The 21,496-nt window shown below is 40.5% G+C and overlaps 1 protein-coding gene across 1 annotated transcript in view; it reads left to right on the forward strand.

Moving 5' to 3' along the window:
* The window catches only part of SYTL4 (synaptotagmin like 4), a 49,131-nt gene that overhangs the window by 16,692 nt on the left and 10,943 nt on the right, over positions 1 to 21,496 (forward strand). Inside the window, exons 5-9 of the mRNA XM_007467962.1 lie at positions 18,164 to 18,265; positions 18,749 to 18,824; positions 19,155 to 19,245; positions 19,359 to 19,462; positions 20,000 to 20,095. Coding sequence (XP_007468024.1) covers positions 18,164 to 18,265; positions 18,749 to 18,824; positions 19,155 to 19,245; positions 19,359 to 19,462; positions 20,000 to 20,095 — 469 coding nt within the window. The remainder of the gene's footprint in view (positions 1 to 18,163; positions 18,266 to 18,748; positions 18,825 to 19,154; positions 19,246 to 19,358; positions 19,463 to 19,999; positions 20,096 to 21,496) is intronic.

Below are 21,496 nucleotides of genomic sequence, written 5' to 3' on the forward strand. Positions count from 1 at the left end.
TCCATTGATCCATATGTCTCTTTTTATACCAATACCATACTGTTTTGATTACTGTAGCTTTGTAGTATTTTATGAAGTCTGTGAGAGTTATGTCACCTGCAGACAGGTGTTTTTTTTTCCCTCAGAATTACTTTGGCAGTTCTGGGTCTTTTATGGTTCCATGTAAATTTTTGGATTATTTTTTCTAGTTCTGTGAAAAATGTCATGGGTAATTTGATAGGGATTGCATTCAATCTGTAGATTGCTTTGGGTAGTATTGCCATTTTGAGAATATTAAATCTTCCAATCCAAGAGCATGGGGTATCTTTCTATTTCTTTGAATCCTCTTTAATTTCCTTTATTAATGTTTTATAGTTCTCAGCATATAAGTCTTTCATCTCCTTGGTCAGGTTTATTCATAGGTATTTTATTTTGGTGCAATTCTAGAAGGTATTTTTTTTTTACATTCTCTTTCTGATATTTCATTGTCATTGTAAAGATGCTATTGATTCTGGGTGTCAATCTTGTATCCTGCTACTTTGCTGAACTCATTTATTAGATCTAATAGATTTTGTGTGGAATCCTTAGGGTTTTCTATGTATAGTATCATGCCATCTGCATATAGTGACAATTTTTCCTCTTCCCTTCCAATATGGATACCTTTTATCTCTTTTTCTTGTCTGTGGCTAGGACTTCCAATACTATGTTGAATAGAGGAGGTGAGAGTGGGCATACTTGTCTTGTTCCAGAGTTGAGCATGAAGGCTTTCAGCTTCTCACCATTGAGTATTACAATGGCTGTGGGATTGTCATAAATGGCTTTCATTATGTTGAGATATGTTCCCTGTATACCCATTTTGGTAAGAGTTTTTATCATCAATGGATGTTGAATTTTGGCTTTTTCTGCATCTACTGAGAGGATCATGTGGTTTTTGACTTTTCTTTTGTTTATGTGGTGTATTAAATTGATTGTTTTGCGTATGTTGAACCATCCTTGTGAACTTGGGATGAATCCCACTGGTCGTGGTGTATGATATTTTTTAATGTATAGTTGGATTCGGTTTGCTAATATTTTGTTGAGAAGTTTTGCATCTATATTCATCAAAGGTATTGGCCTATAATTTTCTTTGTATCATGGTATCGTCTGGTTTTGGTATCAGAGTGATGGTGGCTTCACAGAATGTCTTTGGGAGTGACCCCTCCTCTTCAGTCTTTTGGAAGAGTTTGAGAAGAATCAGTATAAGTTCTTCTTTGTGTGTTTGCTAGAATTCGCTTGTGAAGCCATCTGGTTCTAGACTTTTGTTTGTAGGGAGGTTTTTTTAACATCTTTATTGGAGTATAATTGCTTTACAATGGTGTGTTAGTTTCTGCTTTATAACAAAGTGAATCAGCTATACATATACATATATCCCAATATCTCCTCCCTTTTGCGTCTCCGTCCCACTCTCCCTATCCCACCCCTCTAGGTGGTCACAAAGCACGGAGCTGATCTCCCTGTGCTAGGCAGCTGCTTCCCACTAGTTATTGGTTTTACATTTGGTAGTGGATATATGTCCATGCCACTCTATCACTTTGTCCCAGCTTACCCTTCCCACTCCCCGTGTCCTCAAGTCCATTCTCTACATCTGTGTCTTTATTCCTGTCCTGCCCCTAGGTTTTCAGAAGCATTTTTTTTTTTAGATTCCCTATATATGTGTTAGCATATGGTATTTGTTTTTCTCTTTCTGACTTACTTCCCTCTGTATGACAGACTCTAGGTCCCTCCACCTCACTACAAATAACTCAACTTCGTTTCTTTTTATGTCTAAGTAATATTCCATTGTATATATGTGCCACATCTTCTTTATCCATTCATCTGTCGATGGACACTTATGTTGCTTCCATGTCCTGGCTATTGTAAATAGAATAGCAATGAACATTGTGATACATGACTCTTTTGAATTATGGTTTTCTCAGGGTATATGTCAAGTAGTGGGATTGCTGGGTCATATGGTACTTCTATTTTTAGTTTTTTAAGGAACCTCCACACTGTTCTCCATATTGGCTGTTTCAATTTACATTCCTACCAGAGTGCAAGAGAGTTCCCTTTTCTCCACACCCTCTCCACAATTTATTGTTTGTAGATTGATGATGGCCATTGTGACTGGTGTGAGGTGATACCTCATTGTAGTTTTGATTTGCATTTCTCTAATGATTAGTGATATTGAGCATTCTTTCATGTGGTATGTTGGCAATCTGTGTATCTTCTTTGGAGAAATGTCTATTTAGGTCTTCTGCCCATTTTTGGATTGGGTTTTTTTTTTTTTTGATATTGAGTTGCATGAGCTACTTGTAAGTTTTGGAGATTAATCCTTTGTCAGTTGCTTCATTTGCAAATATTTTCTCCCATTCTGAGGGTTGCCTTTTCATCTTGTTTATGGTTTCCTTTACTGTGCAAAACCATTTAAGTTTCATTAGGTCCCATTTGTTTTTTTTGTTTTAATTTCCATTTCTCTGGGAAGTGGGTCAGAAAGGATCTTGCTGTGATTTATGTCATAGAGTGTTCTGCCTGTGTTTTCCTCTAAGAGTTTCATAGTGTCTGGCCTTACATTAAGGCCTTTAATTGATTTTTTTTTTTTTTTTTTTTTGCGGTACGCGGGCCTCTCACTGTTGTGGCCACTCCCGTTGCGGAACACAGGTTCCGGACACACAGGCACAGTGGCCATGGCTCACGGGCCCAGCTGTTCCACGGCATGTGGGACCTTCCCGGACCTGGGCACGAACCTATGTCACCTGCATCGGCAGGCAGACTCTCAACTGTTGCACCACTAGGGAAGCCCGGTCTTTAATTGCTTTTGAGTTTAATTTTATGTATGCTGCTAGGGAGTGTTCTAATTTCATTCTTTTACTTGTAGCTGTCCAGTTTTCCCGGCACCACTTATGGAAGAGGCTGTCTATTCTCCATTGTATATTCCTGCCTCCTTTATCAAAGATAAGGTGACCATACATGCATGGGTTTATCTCTGGGCTTTCTATCCTGTTCTATTGATCTATATTTCAGTCATTGTGCCAGCACCATACTGTCTTGATTACTGTAGCTTTGTAGTATAGTCTGAGTCAGGGAGCCTGATTCCTCCAGCTCCATTTTTCTTTTTCAAGATTGCTTTGGCTATTTGTGGTCTTTTGTGTTTCTGTACAAATTGTGAAAACTCTTGTTCTAGTTCTATGAAAAATGCCATTGGTAATTTTATAGGGATTTCATTGAATCTTTAGATTAGTTTGGGTAGTATACTCATTTTCACAATGTTGATTCTTCCAGTCCAAGAACATGGTATATCACCCCATCTGTTTTTTTTTTTTTTACATCTTTATTGGGGTATAATTGCTTTACAATGGTGTGTTAGTTTCTGCTTTATAACAGAGTGAATCAGTTATACATATACATATGTTCCCATATCTCTTCCCTCTTTGTCTCCCTCCCTCCCACCCTCCCTATCCCACCCCTCCAGTTTGGGTAGTGTACTCATTTTCACAATGTTGATTCTTCCAGTCCAAGAACATGGTATATCACCCCATCTGTTTTTGTCATCTTTAATTTCTTTCATCAGTGTCTTTAATAGTTTTCTGCATACAGATCTTTTGTCTCTTTAGGTAGGTTTATTCCTAGGCATTTTATTCTTTTTGTTGCAGTGGTAAATGGGAGTGTTTCCTTAATTTTTCTTTCAGATTATTTATCATTAGTGTATAGGAATGCAAAAGATTTCTGTGCATTAATTTTGTATCCTGCTACTTTACCAAATTCATTGATTAGCTCTAGTAGTTTTCTGGTAGCCTCTTTAGGATTTCATGTATACTATCATGTCATCTGCAAACAGTGACTGCTTTATTTCTTCTTTTCTGATTTGGATTCCTTTTCATTCTTTTTCTTCTCTGATTCCTTTGGCTAAAACTTCCAAAACTATGTTGAATAATAGTGGTGAGAGTGGACAACCTTGTCTTGTTCCTGATCTTAGAGGAAATGGTTTCAGTTTTTCACCACTGAGAATGATGTTGGCTGTTGGTTTGTCATATATAGCCTTTATTAAGTTCAGGTAAGTTCCCTCTGTGCCTACTTTCTGGAGGGTTTTTATCATAAGTGGGTGTTGAATTTTGTTGAAAGATTTTCCTGCATCTATTGAGATGATCATATGGATTTTCTCCTTCAGTTTGTTAATGTGGTTTATCATATAGATTGATTTGTGTATATTGAAGAATCCTTGCATTCTTGGAATAAACCCCACTTGATCATGGTGTATGATCCTTTTAATGTGCTGTTGGATTCTGTTTGCTAGTATTTTGTTGAGGATTTTTGCATCTATGTTCATCAGTGATACTGGCTTGTAGTTTTCTTTCTTTGTGACATCCTTGTCTGGTTTTGGTATCAGGGTGATGGTGGCCTCGTAGAATGAGTTTGGGAGTGTTCCTCCCTCTGCTATATTTTGGAAGAGCTTGAGGAGGATAGGTGTTAGCTTTTCTCTAAATGTTTGATAGAATTCGCCTGTGAAGCCGTCTGGTCCTCGGCTTTTGTTTATTGGAAGATTTTTAATCACAGTTTCAATTTCAGTGCCTGTGATTGTTCTGTTTATATTTTCCATTTCATCCTGGTTCAGTCTCAGCAGGTTGTGCTTTTCTAAGAATGTGTCCATTTCTTCCAGTTTGTTCATTTTATTGGCATATAGTTGCTTGTAGTAATCTCTCATGATCCTTTGTATTTCTGCAGTGTCAGTTGTTATTTCTCCTTTTTCATTTCTAATTCTGTTGATTTGAGTCTTCTCCCATTTTTTCTTGGTGAGTCTGGCTAATGGCCGAACTTTGGGTTTTTTTGTTCTTCTCTCTCTCATTGCTTTAGGTGTAAGGTTAGGTTGTTTATTTGAGATGGTTCTTGTTTCTTGAAGTAGGATTTTATTGCTATAAACTTCTCTCTTACAACTACTTTTGCTGCATCACATAGGTTTAGGGTCGTCGTGTTTTCATTGTCATTTGTTGCTAGTTATTATTTGATTTCCTCTTTGATTTCTTCATTGATCTCTTGGTTATTTAGTAGTGTATGGTTTAGCCTCCCTGTGTTTGTATTTTTTACAGATTTTTTCCTGTAATTGATATCTAGTCTCATAGCGTTGTGGTTGGAAAAGATACTTGATACAATTTCAATTTTCTTAAATTTACCAAGGCTTGATTTGTGACCCAAGATCTGATCTATCCAGGAGAATGTTCCATGAGCACTTGAGAAGGAAGTGTATTCTGTCATTTTTGGATGGAATGTCCTATAAATATCAATTAAGTCCATCTTGTTTAGTGCATCATTTAAAGCTTGTACTTTCTTATCTATTTTCATTTTGGATGATCTGTCCATTGGTGAAAGTGGGGCGTTAAAGTCCCCTACTATGATTGTGTTACTGTCGATTTCCCCTTTTATGGCTGTTAGCATTTGGCTTATGTATTGAGGTGATCCTATCTTGGGTGCATAAATATTTACAATTTTTATATCTTATTCTTGGATTGATCCCTTGATCACTATGTAGTGTCTTTATTTGTCTCTTTTAATAGTCTTTATTTTAAAGTCTGTTTTGGCTAATATGAGAATTGCTACTCCAGCTTTAATTTGATTTCCATTTGCATGGAATATCTTTTTCTATCCCGTTACTGTCAGTCTGTATGCGTCCCTAGGTCTGAAGTGGGTCTTTTGTAGACAGCATGTATATGGGTCTTGTTTTTGTATCCATTCAGCCAGTCTATGTCTTTTGGTTGGAGCATTTAATCCATTTCCATTTAAGGTAGTTATCGATATGTATATTCCTATTACCATTTTCTTAATTATTTTGGGTTTGTTATTGTAGGTCTTTTCCTTCTCTTGTGTTTCCTGCCTAAAGAAGTTCCTTTAGCATTTGTTGTAAAGCCGGTTTGGTGGTGCTGAATTCTCTTAGCTTTTGCTTGTCTCTAAAGGTTTTAATTTCTCCATTGAATCTGAATGAGATCCTTGCTGGGTAGAGTAATGTTGTTTGTAGGTTTTTCTCTTTCATCACTTTAAATATGTTCTGCCACTGTCTTCTGGGTTGCAGATTTTCTGGTGAAAGATCAGCTGTTAATCTTATGGGGATTCCCTTGTATGTTATTTGTTGTTTTTCCCTTGCTGCTTTTAATATGTTTTCTTTGTATTGAATTTTTGATAGTTTGATTAATGTGTCTTGGCGTGTTTCTTGGGACTCTCTGCGCTTCCTGGACTTGATTGACCTTTTCCTTTCCCGTATTAGGGACGTTTTCAACTATAATCTGTTCAGGTATTTTCCCAGTCCCTTTCTTTTTCTCTTCTTCTTCTGGAACCCCTATAATTCGAATGTTGGTGCATTTAATGTCCCAGAGGTCTCTGAGACTGTCCTCAGTTCTTTGCATTCATTTTTCTTTATTCTGCTCTGCAGTAGATATTTCCACTATTTTATCTTCCAGGTCACTTATCCATTCTTCTGCCTCAGTTATTCTGCTATTGATTCCTTCTAGAGAAATTTAAATTTCATTTATTGTGTTGTTCATCATTGTTTGTTTGGTTTTTAATTCTTGTAAGTCTTTGTTTGGTCTGGTGTTTTTTGTTTTGTTTTGTTTTTTTTTGCGGTATGTGGGTCTTTCAGTGTTGTGGCCTCTCCCGTTGTGGAGCACAGGCTCCAGACACGCAGGCTCAGCAGCCGTGGCTCACGGGCCCAGCCACTCCACGGCATGTGGTATCCTACCAGACCGGGCACAAACCCACATCCCCTTCATTGGCAGGCAGACTCTCAACCACTGCAGCACCAGGGAACCCCCTGTCTGGTGGGTTTTTACCTTGCTCCTTCATCTGCTGTGTGTTTCTCTCTCTTCTCATTTTGCTTATCTTACTGTGTTTGGGGTCTCCTGTTCGCAGGCTGCAGGCTCTTAGTTCCTGTTGCTTTTGGTGTCTATCCCCAGTGAGTAAGGTTGGTTCAGTGGGGTGTATAGGGTTCTGGTGGAGGGGAGTGGTGCCTGTGTTCTGGTGGATGAGACTGGATCTTGTCTTTCTGGTATGCAAGAGCACATCCAGTGGTGTGTTTTGGGGTGTCTTTGACCTTATAATGATTTTAGGCAGCGTCTCTGCTTATGCGTGGGGTTGTGTTCCTGTCTTGCTAGTTGTTTGGCATAGGTTGTCCAGCACTGTAGCTTGCTGGTCGTTGAGTGGAGCTGTGTCTTAGCATTGAGGTGGAGATCTCTGGGACAGCTTTTGCCTTTTGATATTACATGGAGCCGGGACGTCTCTCGTGGACCAGTGTCCTTAACTTGGCTTTCCTACTTCAGAGGCATAGGCCCGACACCTGGCTGGAGCACCAAGACCCTGTCAGCCACACGGCTCAGAAGAAAAGGGAGGAAAAAAAGAAAGAAAGAAAAAAAAGTAATAAGATAAAATAAAGTTATTAAAATAAAAAAAATTATGACAAACTAAAAAGTAGTAAAAAAAAAAGAAAGAAGAGAGCAACCAAACCAAAAACCAAATCCACCAATGATACGAATCGCTAAAAACTATATTAAAAAAAAAAGAAATGGGGCTTCCCTGGTGGCGCAGTGCTTGAGGGTCCGCCTGCCGATGCAGGGGACGCGGGTTCGTGCCCCGTTTCGGGAGGATCCCACATGCCGCGGAGCGGCTGGGCCCGTGAGCCATGGCCGCTGAGCCTGCGCGTCCGGAGCCTGTGCTCCGCAAATGGGAGAGGCCGCAGCAGTGAGAGGCCCGCATAACGCAAGAAAAAAAAAAAAAAAAAGAAAAAGAAATGGACAGAACCCTGGGACAAATGGTAAAAGCCAAGCTATACAGACAAAATCACACAAGGAAGCATACACATGCACACTCACAAAAAGAGAAAAAGGAGAAAAGAATATTTATCTATATATATAAAAAAAGAGGAAGAGAGCAATCAAATCAATAAACAAACCTTCCAGTGATAATAAACTCTAAATACTAAACTACGATCAACATAAAACCAGAAACAAATTAGATGCAGAAAGCAAACCCCAAGTCTACAGTTGCTCCCAAAGTCCACCACCTCAATTTTGGGATGATTCATCTATTCAGGTATTCCAGAGTTGCAGGGTACATCAAGTTGATTGTGGAGATTTAATCCGCTGCTCCTGAGGCTGCTGGGAGAAATTTCCCTTTCTCTTCTTTGTTCTCACAGCTCACAGGGGCTCAGCGTTGGATTTGGCCCCGCCTCTGTGTGTAGGTCGCTGGAGGGCGTCTGTTCTTTGCTCAGACAGGACAGGGTTAAAGGAGCCACTGATTTGGGGGCTCTGGCTCACTCAGGCTGGGGGGGATGGAGGGGTATGGAATGTGGGGCAAGCCTGTGGCAGCAGAGGCCAGCATGACGTTGCAACACCCTGAGGCACGCCATGTGTTCTCTGTAGGGAGTTTTTTTAAATTACAGATTCTGTTTTACTTCTAGTGATCAGTTTTGTGGGCTTTATGTTTCTAGAAAGTTGTCTGTTTCTTCTAGGTTGTCAAATTTGTTGTCATAAAATTGTTCATATTTTTGTCTTTTTTTTTTTTTGTATTTCTGCAGTATCGGTTGAGATTTCTCCTTTTTCATTTGTGATTTTGTTTATTTGGGTTCTCTCTCTTTTCTTCTTGGTGGTCCTGGCCAGAGGTTTGTCAATTTTGTTTACCCTTTCAAAGAACCAGCTCTTGGTTTTATTTACTTTTTCTATTGTCTTTTAAAATCTGTTTCTTGTTTATATCCTTCCTGATCTTTATCACTTCCTTCCTTCTGCTAACTTCAGGTTTTGTTTTGTTTTTTTTTCTAATTCCTTTAGGTGGTATATTAGGTTGTTTATTTGAGATTTTTCTTGTTTTTTTAGGAAGACCTGTATTGCTATGAACTTCCCTCTAAGAACTGCTATTGCTGCATCCCATAGATTTTGTATGGTTGTGTTTTCATTTGTTGTTTTCTCAAAGTATTTTTTAATTTCCATTTTGATTTCCTTGTTGACCCATTGGTTTTTTAATAGCATGTTGTTTAGTCTCCGTGTAATCATTTTTCTGTCATTTCTTTTCCTGTGGTTTATTTCTAGTTTCATGCCATTGTGGTCAGAGAAGATTCTTGAAATAATTTCTATACTCTTAAATTTGTTGAGGTTAGTTTTGTGCCCTAGTATGTGGTCAATCCTAGACAGTGTTCCATGTGCAGTTGAAAAGAATGTGTATTCTGGGTTTTTTTTTAGATGTAATATCCTGAAAATATCATTTAAGTCTAACTGTTCTATTGTATCATTTAGGATCTCTCTTGCCTTACTGATTTTTTGTCTAGAAGATCTGCCCATTGATGTGAGTGTGGTGTTAAAGTTTCCTACTATTATTATATTCCCGTCAGTTTCTCCCTTAATGTCTGTTAGTGTTTGTTTTATGTGTTTGGGTTCTCCTGTATTAGGTGCATGTATGTTGATAAGTGTAAAATTCTCTTCTTGTATTGATCCTTTTACCATTATATAGTGTCCTTCTTTATCTTTCTTTATGGCCTTTGTTTTAAAGTCTATTTTGTCTGATATGAGTATTGCAACTCCTGCTTTCTTGTCATTTCCATTTACATGAAATAACTTTTTCCATCCCCTCACTTTCAGTCTGTGCGTGTCCTTTGCCCTAAGATGGGTCTCTCGTAGGCAGCATATTGTAGGCTCTTGTTTTTTTGTATCCAGGCTGCCACTCTATGTCTTTTGATTGGAGCATTCAGTCCATTGACATTTTAGGTTATTACTGACACGTATGTATTCATTGCCATTTTAAACCTTGTTTTCCAGTTGATGCTATGTTTCTTCTTTTTTCCTGTCTTTTTGTTTTTCTTTTTGTGGCTTGATAATTTCCTTTTATTTTATGCTTGTGTTCTCTTCTTTTTGTTTTTTGTGAATCTGTTGTATATTTTTGATTTGTGGTTGCCCTGTTTTTCAAGTATGTTAGCCTCTACCTATATCTGCTTGCTTTTGACTGATAGACATATAGGCTCAAACACATTCTGAAAAAAAAGAATCTACATTTTCTTACTCTCCTTCCCCATGTTTTATGATTTTGATGTCCTCTTTTACATCTTCATGTTTATCCTTTTGCTGTTCCTTGTGTTTATCATTGCTTGCACAAATCGGTTTTTTTTTTCTTTTTGATCTGTATACTGGCTAATTTAAGTGATTTACTTTCCAATTGTGATTTCCTCCTTCCTATATCTTCTTGCTTCTTTTCAATTTAGTGAAGACCTTTCAATATTTCTTTTAGGATAGCTTTAGTATTGCTGTATTCTTTTAGTTTTTGCTTGTCTGAGAAATTCTTTATTTCTCCTCCCATTCTAAATGATAATCTTGCTGGGTAGAGTGTTCTAGGTTGCAGATTTTTCTCTTTCAAGACTTTGAATATATTTTGCCATTCCCTCCTGTCCTGCAGCATTTCTGTAGAGAAATCAGCTGATAGCCTTATGGGGGTTCTCTTGTAATTAACTCTGTTTTTCTCTTGCTGCCTTTAGAATCCTCTCTTTAACTTTTTCCATTTTATTATAATATGTCAGCGTAGGTCTGTTTGGGATCATCTTGTTTGGGACCCTCTGCTTCTTGTATCTGGATATCTGTTTCATTCTTAGGTTTGGGAAGTTTTCAGCCATAATTTCTTCAAATACGTTTCCTTCCTTTTTTCTTTTAAATTTATTCATTTATTTATTTTTGGCTGCATTGGGTCTTTGTTGCTGCATGCAGGCTCTCTCTAGTTGCGGCGAGCAGGGCTATTCTTCGTTGCAGTGCGTGGGATTCTCATTGTGGTGGCTTCTCTTATTGTGGAGCATGGGCTCTAGGTGTGTGGGCTTCAGTAGTTGTGGCATGCAGGCTCAGTAGTTGTGGTGCACGGGCTTAGTTGCTGCACGGCATGTGGGATCTTCCCAGACCAGGGCTCGAACCTGTGTCCCCTGCATTGGCAGGCGGATTCTTAACCACTGCACCACCAGGGAAGTCCCCTTTAAATACATTTTCAATCCCCTTTTCTCTTTCTTCTCCTTCTGGAATCCCCATTATGCATAGATTGGCATGCTTTATATTATCCCATAGGTCTCTTATATTGCTTTCACTTTTTTTCTTTTTCATTTGGCTTTCTGCCTGCTGTTTTGATTGGGTAATTTCCATTATTCTATCTTCCAGATCACTTATTCTTTCCTCTGCATTATTCATTCTGCTGTTCATTGCCTTTAGCTCAGCTTTTGTCTTGGCAAATGAATTTTCTAATTTTTCTGGGTTCCTCCTTATAGTTTCTCGTTCCTTTTTTATAGTAATCTGAATTTCTGTCAATAGCCTTTCTTAATTTCTTTAGTATTTTCATTATCTCCTGTTTGAAATCCATGTCTATTAAACTGAAGTGGTCTGTTTCATTGTTTGTTCTTTCAGGACAATTTTCTTGGTCTTTTAACTGGGAATGGTTCCTCTGCTTCTTCATTTTGCTTGTATTTCTCTTACCCTGTGATTTTAGGAGAAACAGTTATCTCTTGGAGGGCTATTTATATGCAGGAGTGTTCCTGCATAGGTCATTTGGGTTTAAAATTTTTTTGGCGTGAGGGCTGATTTTGGTTTGGTTGATTGCCATCTCTTTCCTCAGTGTGTGTTGGCTGTTCATGCTCCAGGGGAGATGGCAGGGGTGGGGGGGCAGAGGTTGGTGACTGGTCACAGGACCCTTGGCAGTGGCGGGTCTTACGCACTCCCAGGGAAGTCGGGGCAGTGGCTGGCGCCTGGTCATGGGACCCTTGGTGGCAGTGGGCTGCACACCTTCCTGGGGAGGTGGGGGCAGCAGTTGGCACTCAATCTTGGGACCCTTGATGGTGGCAGCAGTCTGTGCCCATCTCTGGGGTCTGAGACGGCAGTGGTGGCTCACGCCCACCCCTGGAGCGTGTGTAGGCAGTGCCTTGCTGCTTGAGAGTGTGTGCTCGGAGAAAGAAGCTCCTATGGTGAGCTCACCCCTCTCCTAGCACACCCCCCAATAATGGCGCCTTGCCTCTCCGGCGGGCCCATGCTTATTCCTGTATTCCCTTGATTGTGGCGCACCACATCTTAGCCCCCTCAGGCTGTCTTCACTCAGCCAACCCCAGTCCTCTCCCTGGATGTGACCTCCGAAGCCCAAGGCTCAGCACCCAGCCCCCACCTGCCCCAGAGGCTGAGCATCTCAGGCTGGGGAGTGCCAGATGGTGGCACTGACCTTCTGTGCAGGTCTCTCTCCGCTTTGCCCTCCATAAACCAGTTGTTGCACTCTCCTCCAAGGCTCTGAAGCTCCCCATCTGTCCTGGCTTGATCTCCCCACCAGTGAGAGGACTTACCAGTGTGTGGAAACCTTTCCTCTTTTGCAGCTCCTTCCCAGGGGCACAGGTCCCATCCCTATTCCTTTCTTTCTTTTTTTTCTTTTGTCCTACCCTGTTACGTGGAGATTTTCTTGCCCTTTTCGAAGTCTGAGGTCTTCTGCCAGCGTTCAGTAGATGTTCTGTGAGAATCGTTCCACATGTAGATGTATTTTTGATGTATCTGTGGGAGGAGGTGAGCTCCACTTCCTACTCCTCTGCCATCTTGATCCGATCCCCTGACCATACCATTTTTCTTTTTTCTGTACGCGGGCCTCTCACTGTTGTGGCCTCTCCCATGTGGAGCACAGGCTCTGGAGGCGCAGGCTCAGCAGCCGTGGCTCATGGGCCCAGCTGCTCCGCTGACCATACCAATTTTTGATGAGGATATAGAGCAACTGGAATTCTCATACAGTGCTGGTAGGAATGTACAATGGTGCAGCCACTTTGAAAAACAGTTTAGTAGTGTCTTAAGTTAAATGTGCACCTACCTGTGAGTCAGCCTTTAAATTTCTAGGTATTTACTCAAGAGAAGCAAAAGAATATGTCCTAGAAGATATACAGATTGCCAACAAACACATGAAAGAATGCTCAACATCATTAATCATTAGAGAAATGCAAATCAAAACTACAATGAGATATCAGTCAGAATGGCCATCATCAAACAATCTACAAACAATAAATGCTGGAGAGGGTGTGGAGGAAAGGGAACCCTCCTGCACTGTTGGTGGGAATGTAAATTGATACAGCCACTATGGAGAACAGTATAGGGGTTCCTTAAAAAACTAAAAATAGAGCTACCATATGACCCAGCCATCCCACTACTGGGCATATACCCAGAGAAAACCATAATTCAAAAAGAGTCATGTACCACAATGTTCATTGCAGCTCTATTTACAATAGCCAGGACATGGAAGCAACCTAAGTGTCCATCAACAGATGAATAGATAAAGAAGATGTGGCACATATATACAATGGAATATTTACTCAGCCATAAAAAATGAAATTGTTATTTGTAGTGAGGTGGATGGACCTAGAGACTGTCATACAGAGTGAAGTAAGTCAGAAAGAGAAAAACAAATACCGTATGCTAACACATATATATGGAATCTAAAAAAAAAAGGTTTTGAAGAACCTAGGGGCAGGACAGGAATAAAGACACAGATGTAGAGAATGGACTTGAGGACACGGGGAGGGGGAAGGGTAAGCTGGGACAAAGTGAGAGAGTGGCATGGACATATATACACTACCAAATGTAAAACTGATAGCTATTGGGAAGCAGCCACATAGCATAGGGAGGGCAGCTCGGTGCTTTGTGACCACCTACAGGAGTGGGATAGGGAGGGTTGGAGGGAGACACAAGAGGGATATATGTATATGTATAGCTCATTCACTTTTTTATAAAGCAGAAACTAACACACCATTGTAAAGCAATTATACTCCAATAAAGGTGTTAAAAATGTATTAGAAAAAAAATAAAAGAATATGTTCATACAAGGACTTGTACATGAATGTTCATAGTGGCTTTATTTGTGATCACCGAAACCTAGAGACAACCCCAGTGTCTATCAACAGGTGAAGGGATAAACTGTGCTTTGTTTATACAGTGGAATACTACTCAGCAGTGGAAAGGACCACTGATACATGCAACAACATGGATGAATCTCAAAATAATCACGCTGAGTGAAAGAAGCCAAACAAAAAAGAGGACATACTGTATGATTCTGTTTATGTAAAATTCTAGAAAAAGCAAGCTAAATTACAGTGACAGCAGATCAGCACTTACTTGGAGCTGGGATGAGGAAGGAGAGATGGATTATGAAGGGGCACAAGCGAACTTTGGGGAGTGATAGATATGTTCGATAGCTTAATTGTGGTGATGGTTTCACCAGTGTATGCATATGTCAAAACTCATCAAACTGCACACTTAAACATGTGCAGTTTATTTATGTCAGTTATAACCCAAGGTGCAAATGGGAAAAAATGACAGAAAAATATAACATTGACATCTTTCCATGTCAGCACCAAGGGTCTGCCTCATTCTTTTTGCTCTCTGTATGGTGTTTCATTGTATGTATGTACTGTGATTTTATCCACACAGCCTTGGGTGGGTGACTCATCTGTTTTAGGTAATGAGGCCCCCCTTTTTCCTTTGCCGATAAGGATGGCTTTTATTTCCTGAACCTGATTAATACATCTGGCATCATTGGTCAGAATGTAATTTCTGAAGCCCCTTGCTTCTGGCTGTCTATGACCTCTTGTCTCATTGGGCTCAGAAGACTCTTATTTATCCTAAACATGGAAACAGATTAGGTGGCCATAAATGATCTTTTCCATAAAATTATGGAGCCTCAGAGATAATCTAATTCAACCCCCTTATTTTTACAGAAAAGAAAGCAGGACAAGTGATTTACCTGAGATCATACAGATAGTTAGAGCCCAGGACTCCTGTCCCTTAGTCTATTTTTCTACTGCACAGATGTCAAATAATTGCTTTTTTGCCCTACGGTGGTTTGTATCAGCTTTGGATCAGTACGTATTAATCTTTAGGAAAACATACAAGCAGAAACACTCTCCATGGTCCATTATTAAACTACCTCTCTAGAGGAATGGTTCTGCTTTAGGTTCTTTATTCTTTGCAGCAAATGGGGAAAAAGAATGGTTCTAAAGTAAAAATGAAATCAAACTCCCTGCTGTGTCTTCACCTATAAAGCTAATGCATCTCTCAAGAAATGACCACTGTTTCACCTCTGGCATGCCTTAGGATTTCCACCCCAGCTGTCTGTTTTCATAAAGCTATCTCAAACATCATGTTATGTTAACTTGAAAAGTTTAGTCTCTACTGCCTAAGACGTTATACATTTTGGTTACTTCATTCTTTGCTCATTTGTTATTAGTTCCTTCATTTATTTGATAAATGTCTATGAATGCCTACTATTTTCCAGGCACTGTTTTAGGCAGTGGGATACACTGGTGAAGACAACAAAGTCCCTTGCTTGAGGAGCTTAGATTTGGGAGTGGGGGGCACAGACAGTAAGGGAATAATCAAGTAAATATATTGTATATCAGATGTTGACAAGCGCTATGGAGAAAAATGAAGTAGATTAAAGGGAGGGAGTGCCAGGAAGGCATATGTGTATATAAGCTGTTTTATCTAGGCCAGCAGGGGAAAAGTCTTAATAATAAGATGACATTTGAGAGAAGACAGGAAGCAAAGAGCCACAAACCCTTAGAGGATCTGGGGGAAAGAGATACTTTCTAGGCAGAGAAAGCAGCATGTATAAAGACCCTAAGGTGAGTTTGTGTTTGGCACGTGTGAGTCATCTGGAACTGGTGAGCAAGTGGGGAGGGTAGGGGATAAAGACAGAGGTGAGGTGAGAAGCAGATCATGTAAGATATTGTTGGCACTTGTAAGGACTCTGTCTTTTACTCCGAGTGAGAAGGAGGGCTCTGAGTGACAGGATATTATTTTTTCTCTTTTTAAATTGGGGTAAAATTTACATAACATGAGATTAATCATTTTAACAGTGTTAAAGTATACAGTTGAGTAGCTTTTAGTACTTTCAGAATGTTGTGCAACCATCACCACTGTCTAATTTCAGAACATTTTCATCACTCCAAAAAGAAACCCTGTGCCCATTAAGCAGTCACTCTCCATTTCCCTCAGCCCCTAATCTGCTTTCTGTCTCTATGGATTTACCTATTCTGGACATTTCCTGCAAATGGAATCATACAGAATATGGCCATTTGTGTTTGGCATTTCACTTAGCATAATATTTTCAAGGTTCATCCATATTGTAGCATGTGTCAGAACTTCATTCCTTTTTATTGTCAATAATATTTCATTATATGGCTGTACCACATTTCCTTTATCTGTTCATCTGTTGATTAACATTTGGACTGTTTCCACCTGTTAGCTATTGTGAATAATGCTGCTATGAACATTTGTGTACAAGTTTTTGTGTGGACACGTGTTTTCAGTTCTGTATTGGGGAGATATATATATATATATATATATATATATATATATATATATATATATATATATATATATGTGTGTTAGTTTTGTGATATATATATATATATGATTGATTGATGTTTGGCTGCATTGCAAGGCTTGCAGGATCTTAGTTCCCTGACCAGGGATTGAACCCAAGCCCCCAGCAGTGGAAGCACAGAGTCCTAACCACTGAACCACCAGGGAATTCCCTGGATTTATATTTTAAAAACTCATTTTGGCTGCTGTGTTGAGGATAGATTGTATGAGGACAAGGGCAGAAGTAGGGAGTTCAGTTAAGAGGCTACTGCAACCATCCAGGAGCTAGGTGATGGTGGTTTAGACCAGAGTAATGGCAGTGGAGGGGGAGAGAACTGGTCATATTCTAGATATACTTTGAAGACAGAGCCAAGAGGATTTACTAACGCATTGGATATGTATTTTGAGAGAACAAGCAGAGTCAAGGGTGATTCTTAAGATTTTTGACCTGAGAAATGAAAGGACAGAGTTGCCATTTGATGAAATTGAGGGAATAGCAGGTTTGGGGGAGGATTAGGGCTTTGGTTTTGGACTTGCTGTGTTTGAGACATCCCAGCAGAGATGTCAAGTAGGATGTTGGAAATAGAAGTCGGGCGTTTGAGTAAGAGAGAAATTTGGGGATTGTTAGTTTATAGAGCATATTTAAAGCCATGAGACTAGATGAGATCATTTAGGGATAATTCTAGATAGTGAAGAGAAGCAGCCCAAGGAATAAGTGTGGGCACAACCCAAAGATTAGAGGTCTAGGAGGTGAGGAGAGACCAGCAAAGGAGATTGAGAAGGAGCAGCCAGTGAGGTCAGAGGACCAGGAGAGTGTGGGATCCTGGAGGCCAAGTGAAATTACTTGAGACACTTCAGGAAGAATGATTTCTTTTTCCTTTTCTTGTTCTCACAAATTCCTTGAGGTAAGGGGTCCAGGAATTGTGTCCTTCCCTTTAGAGATGAGGACTGCTGTTTTGAATGCCCAGGGTCATCCTTCATTAAGCTGAAAAGGAATTCTGGTCTTCTGAATAATATCTTCAAAGCATATTGCTTATTTATGTATATACTTTATGCCCCACTGAGGGCATTTAGTCAAAAATTCAGTCAGAAAATAATTGAGTGCCCACTCTATGCTAGTCTTTCTTCTAGGCATTGGGAACGCAGCAGTGAACAAAATATGTGGTCACTGACCTCCTGGAACTTACTCTAATGGAGGGGAAAGACATTAAACAAATCATTTGTTTAAATTATTGAACAACTTAAGTAATTTATATAAAAGACATAAAAAGTTACACTTATGATGACTGCTACCAAGGCATCAGGGTGCTTTAGGAGCATATAGGAAGGTTACTAATCCAGACTTGGGGTGGGGGCATGGTCAGAGAGATCTCCAGGAACTGACATATAAGGAGAGACCAGAAGAAGCAATAGATTTAGCCAGAAGTTTCAAGTAAACAAGAAAAATGGTCATTGTGGCCATCCCAGGCAGAGAAAAGAGGGAAGAAGAAGAGCTTTGGAACATTCAGGGAACCAAAAGAGCTTCATCATTCTGGAATGTAAAGTATAAGGAGAGGTGGAGGGTGAAAGATGAGTCTGCAGACGTGAGCAGGGGTCAACTCATAAGGATTTTCTTGCCATGCTAAGGAGTTTGAACTCAATCCCAAGAGCAATGGGGAACCACTGAGCAGTTTTAAAAGCATACTCAGCTCTTAGAAAGATCACTTAGGCTACCATTGTGAAAGGTTGGAAGGAAGCCTGCCTCCCGGCAAGAGAGCCCACTTCCTTTATGTGTTGGCTCTTGGTTTTTATTCTAGTGTGCCATTTGAAGTCCCCAAGCTGAAAAGTGGAAAGAGCGCCCTGGAGGCGGAGAGTGAGAGTGTGGATAGCTACATGGCTGGCTCGGATAGCACGTCCAGGTGAGATGCCCCCAGTCCCTGCTGCTTTGCTCAGCTGAGCTCCCATTTTGTTCTCTAGCGCCAGGGTACGGGAATCCGCTGCCTTCAGTGTTCCTGACTTCTGTCCTCAGCAAGGCGAATGAAGTATTTTCTCTGACGTTGCCACAAGTCTTCCAGTAGCACTTTTACTGTTGGCTCTGAGCACAGCCTTCTGGAACATGCTAACTTCCACAGGCTGCTGCACCTTGGAGGAGTCTTCCTGGACCAGCAGCAACGGATGCTGCTATCCCTTAGGCATGGGGGTTTGAGTGTTTGTGTTTGTACAGCGTTGCTTATCTAATCATCTGCATTCCTTCAAAGTAAATTAGATGTGAAGCTTACCTTCTGGATTTGGTTACTGCAATGGCCTCAAGCCAGTGGCTCTCTTTCCATAGAGCTTGGGTCCCTAGACAGAAGGGGAAGGGGAGAAGGTGATTTTATTATAGCTTCTGTATCTGCCTACAGGAGAGACTCTCTGGATAAATCTGGCCTCTTTCCAGAATGGAAGAAGATGTCTGCCCCCAAATCTCAAGTAGAAAAGGTAAGCTTTATTTATTGGTTGGTCGATCTCTGTCTCTCTTTTGTCTGTCTTTGTGTATGTCTCTCTCTCTTTCTTTTACCTTCCTCAGGAAGAATTTAAATCAAGAGTTCAAACAAATTTTAGTTCAGATTCCCTTGGGAGCATTTTCTAAAGTTTTGGTTGAAACATGCGAGAAAATAGGTTTTGTACACTCTCCTAGGATTAAGTCCTAAGAGTAATCTTTCCTTTAAGTTTGTCATAGTTTAGTGAAAATCTGGGCCTTCTTCCTTACTCCACTCTTCCACCTACTCAACTGTCTTTTTCCATTTCCTTGCCCTTACCTCCTCCTAGGAAGCTCAGCCTGGGGGTCAAAATGTGGTATCTGTGGACGAGGGTGAAATGATATTCAAGAAGAACACCAGAAAAATTCTCAGGCCTTCAGGTAGCTGGTTTCCCTTCATGGCCTTTTGAGATTGAAGTTCTGAGCACTTGGTGGGTTATTCGTACGGAGAAGAGTAGGTTTCTTTTGATTTGGTTTTTCGGCCTTCCACTCAGAGTACACTAAATCTGTGATTGATCTTCGACCGGAAGATGTGGGGCATGAAAGTGGCTCCTTGGGAGACAGAAGCAAATCTGTCCCAGGTCTCAGTGTGGATATGGTAAGTACCCTTGCATTTCACTTGGTCACTATATGAAATTTTATATATCTAAAGTTGACTTTACTGCCTGATACTCTCAATTCACCTGTTTCTTTAGGAAAAGGTAACATGAATCTTGATTTCCCCCTCAATTTCTTTTTTTTTTCAGTATCCCCCTCAATTTCTAAAGTAAATCTAGTTGCTGAATTGCTTGAAGAAAAAGACTGTCTTTCACTGTCTCTTTTATTTTCTAAACATTGCTTGATATATGGTTGGGGGCTCAAATAAATACTTATGTTGAATATAATGTAAAGAGATGGCTGGGTTGGGGCAGTCAAATGAGAAAGAGATATTCTTATCTTATTATTTTGTGATTTGAGAAGGGTAGTTGGAATATAGTTTGGAAGCCTGAAATGGGGAAACATAAAGGTAAGTATGTACGTGTGCATATGACACCTCAGAGCTTATCAAAAATTATGGCCCCTACTAAAGGAAGGATATTCATCTTTGAACTTTTTCTTATTTTTATTAACTCTGAATCTATATTTATTTTTCAAGGAAGAGGAAGAGGAAGAAGAAGAAGACATTGACCACCTGGTGAAGTTGCATCGTCAGAAGCTAGCCAGAAGCAGCATGCGAAGTGGCTCTTCCATGGTAAGTTCTATTAGTTCTGTGGCTATGGACATGTTGGGATACCAGGAAGGATGGAAGTGCCTCCCTAGAGCAGGATCAGGACCTGGGGAAATTCTCCTAGTCACTCTTTCTAGGTAAGTGAGATGCATTTGTTTGTTCCTTTCCTCAGTTTAGACCATAGTTGCTTAGTGCACAGTTAGGTGGCTTTCTCAGCCTCTGCCCTGGAGATTCTTACATCAGGTAGTTAGAGCTAGAGATGTTCATCATAGCCTTGTGAACAGTAACCCATAACTTCTCCCTTAAAAAGGTACCCAGGGGCTTCCCTGGTGGCGCAGTGGTTGAGAGTCCACCTGCCGATGCAGGGGACACGGGTTCGTGCCCTGGTCCGGGAGGATCCCACATGCCGTGGAGTGGCTGGGCCCGTGAGCCATGGCCGCTGGGCCTGCGTGTCCAGGGCCTGTGCTCCGCAACGGGAGAGGCCACAACAGTGAGAGGCCCACATACCGCACACACACACACACAAAAGGTACCCAGGCCATGAAGTGAGCAAGATCAGGTTTCTTCATCAGAGCATGTACCAAGTTTCACATTCAAGGGCAGTGAGTGCCATGAGAAGGGCCTTGGCAGGGTTAATTGGCATCAGGATATGATTAAGGAACAACAGCATCAATCAGAATCATGAAGTTAAAGGGACATTTAAGAATCAGGGCCTAATTCTTTCATAAGTGTGAAGATTGATGTTTAGGGGAAACAGAATCAGAAAGCAGGGTGATTAGATGGTCCCACTCACACATAAGAAGAGAACAGTGGGCTTGCAGAGTCAATTATTACCTGAGAGGAAGGTATCTTTTCACCTCTGTTGGGATTTTCCTCCCAATTCTGATGCAATCACTTTTCTCTGTAGGTCTTGAGAGACATAAGGTGGATAGAAGAAACGCACAGATAATTAAGGCCCCTTGTTTTAATTAGTAACTGACCCCTTCTAGCCAGCATTGTAGCATATATAACATACACCAAAATTGGACTGAGCTGCGTCTTACCTCTACTCCTTGCCCACCTTTTGGGGCAGTTGAAAATTAACAATAAAATGTGTAAAAAGAGGGGAGAAGAGCAGCTTGGAGCCTAGGTGAGCCATGAGCTGATTGATGAACCTGAGCAGTTGTGCATGTGCTCTTAGCTGTCTCTTATACTCTGGGTACAAGACGACTGGCAGTACTGGCTGGTTGGTTGCAGGGGGCTTTTGTTTTCTTCAGTGACTATGGCTTTCTCATGAGGGAAAATGTTAGCAATGTGGCAGAGGGAGTGTGCCTTTGCCAGATGTTTGTGGGTGCTTTATCTTTTTTTGTTTGGTTGGTTTTTTGTTTTGTTTTGTTTTTTGCCACGCCACACGGCATATAGGATCTTAGTTCTTATTTGCCCTCC

The sequence above is a fragment of the Lipotes vexillifer genome, unplaced genomic scaffold, assembly GCF_000442215.2.
Source record: "Lipotes vexillifer unplaced genomic scaffold, Lipotes_vexillifer_v1.1 scaffold152, whole genome shotgun sequence".
NCBI lineage: Eukaryota > Metazoa > Chordata > Mammalia > Artiodactyla > Lipotidae > Lipotes > Lipotes vexillifer.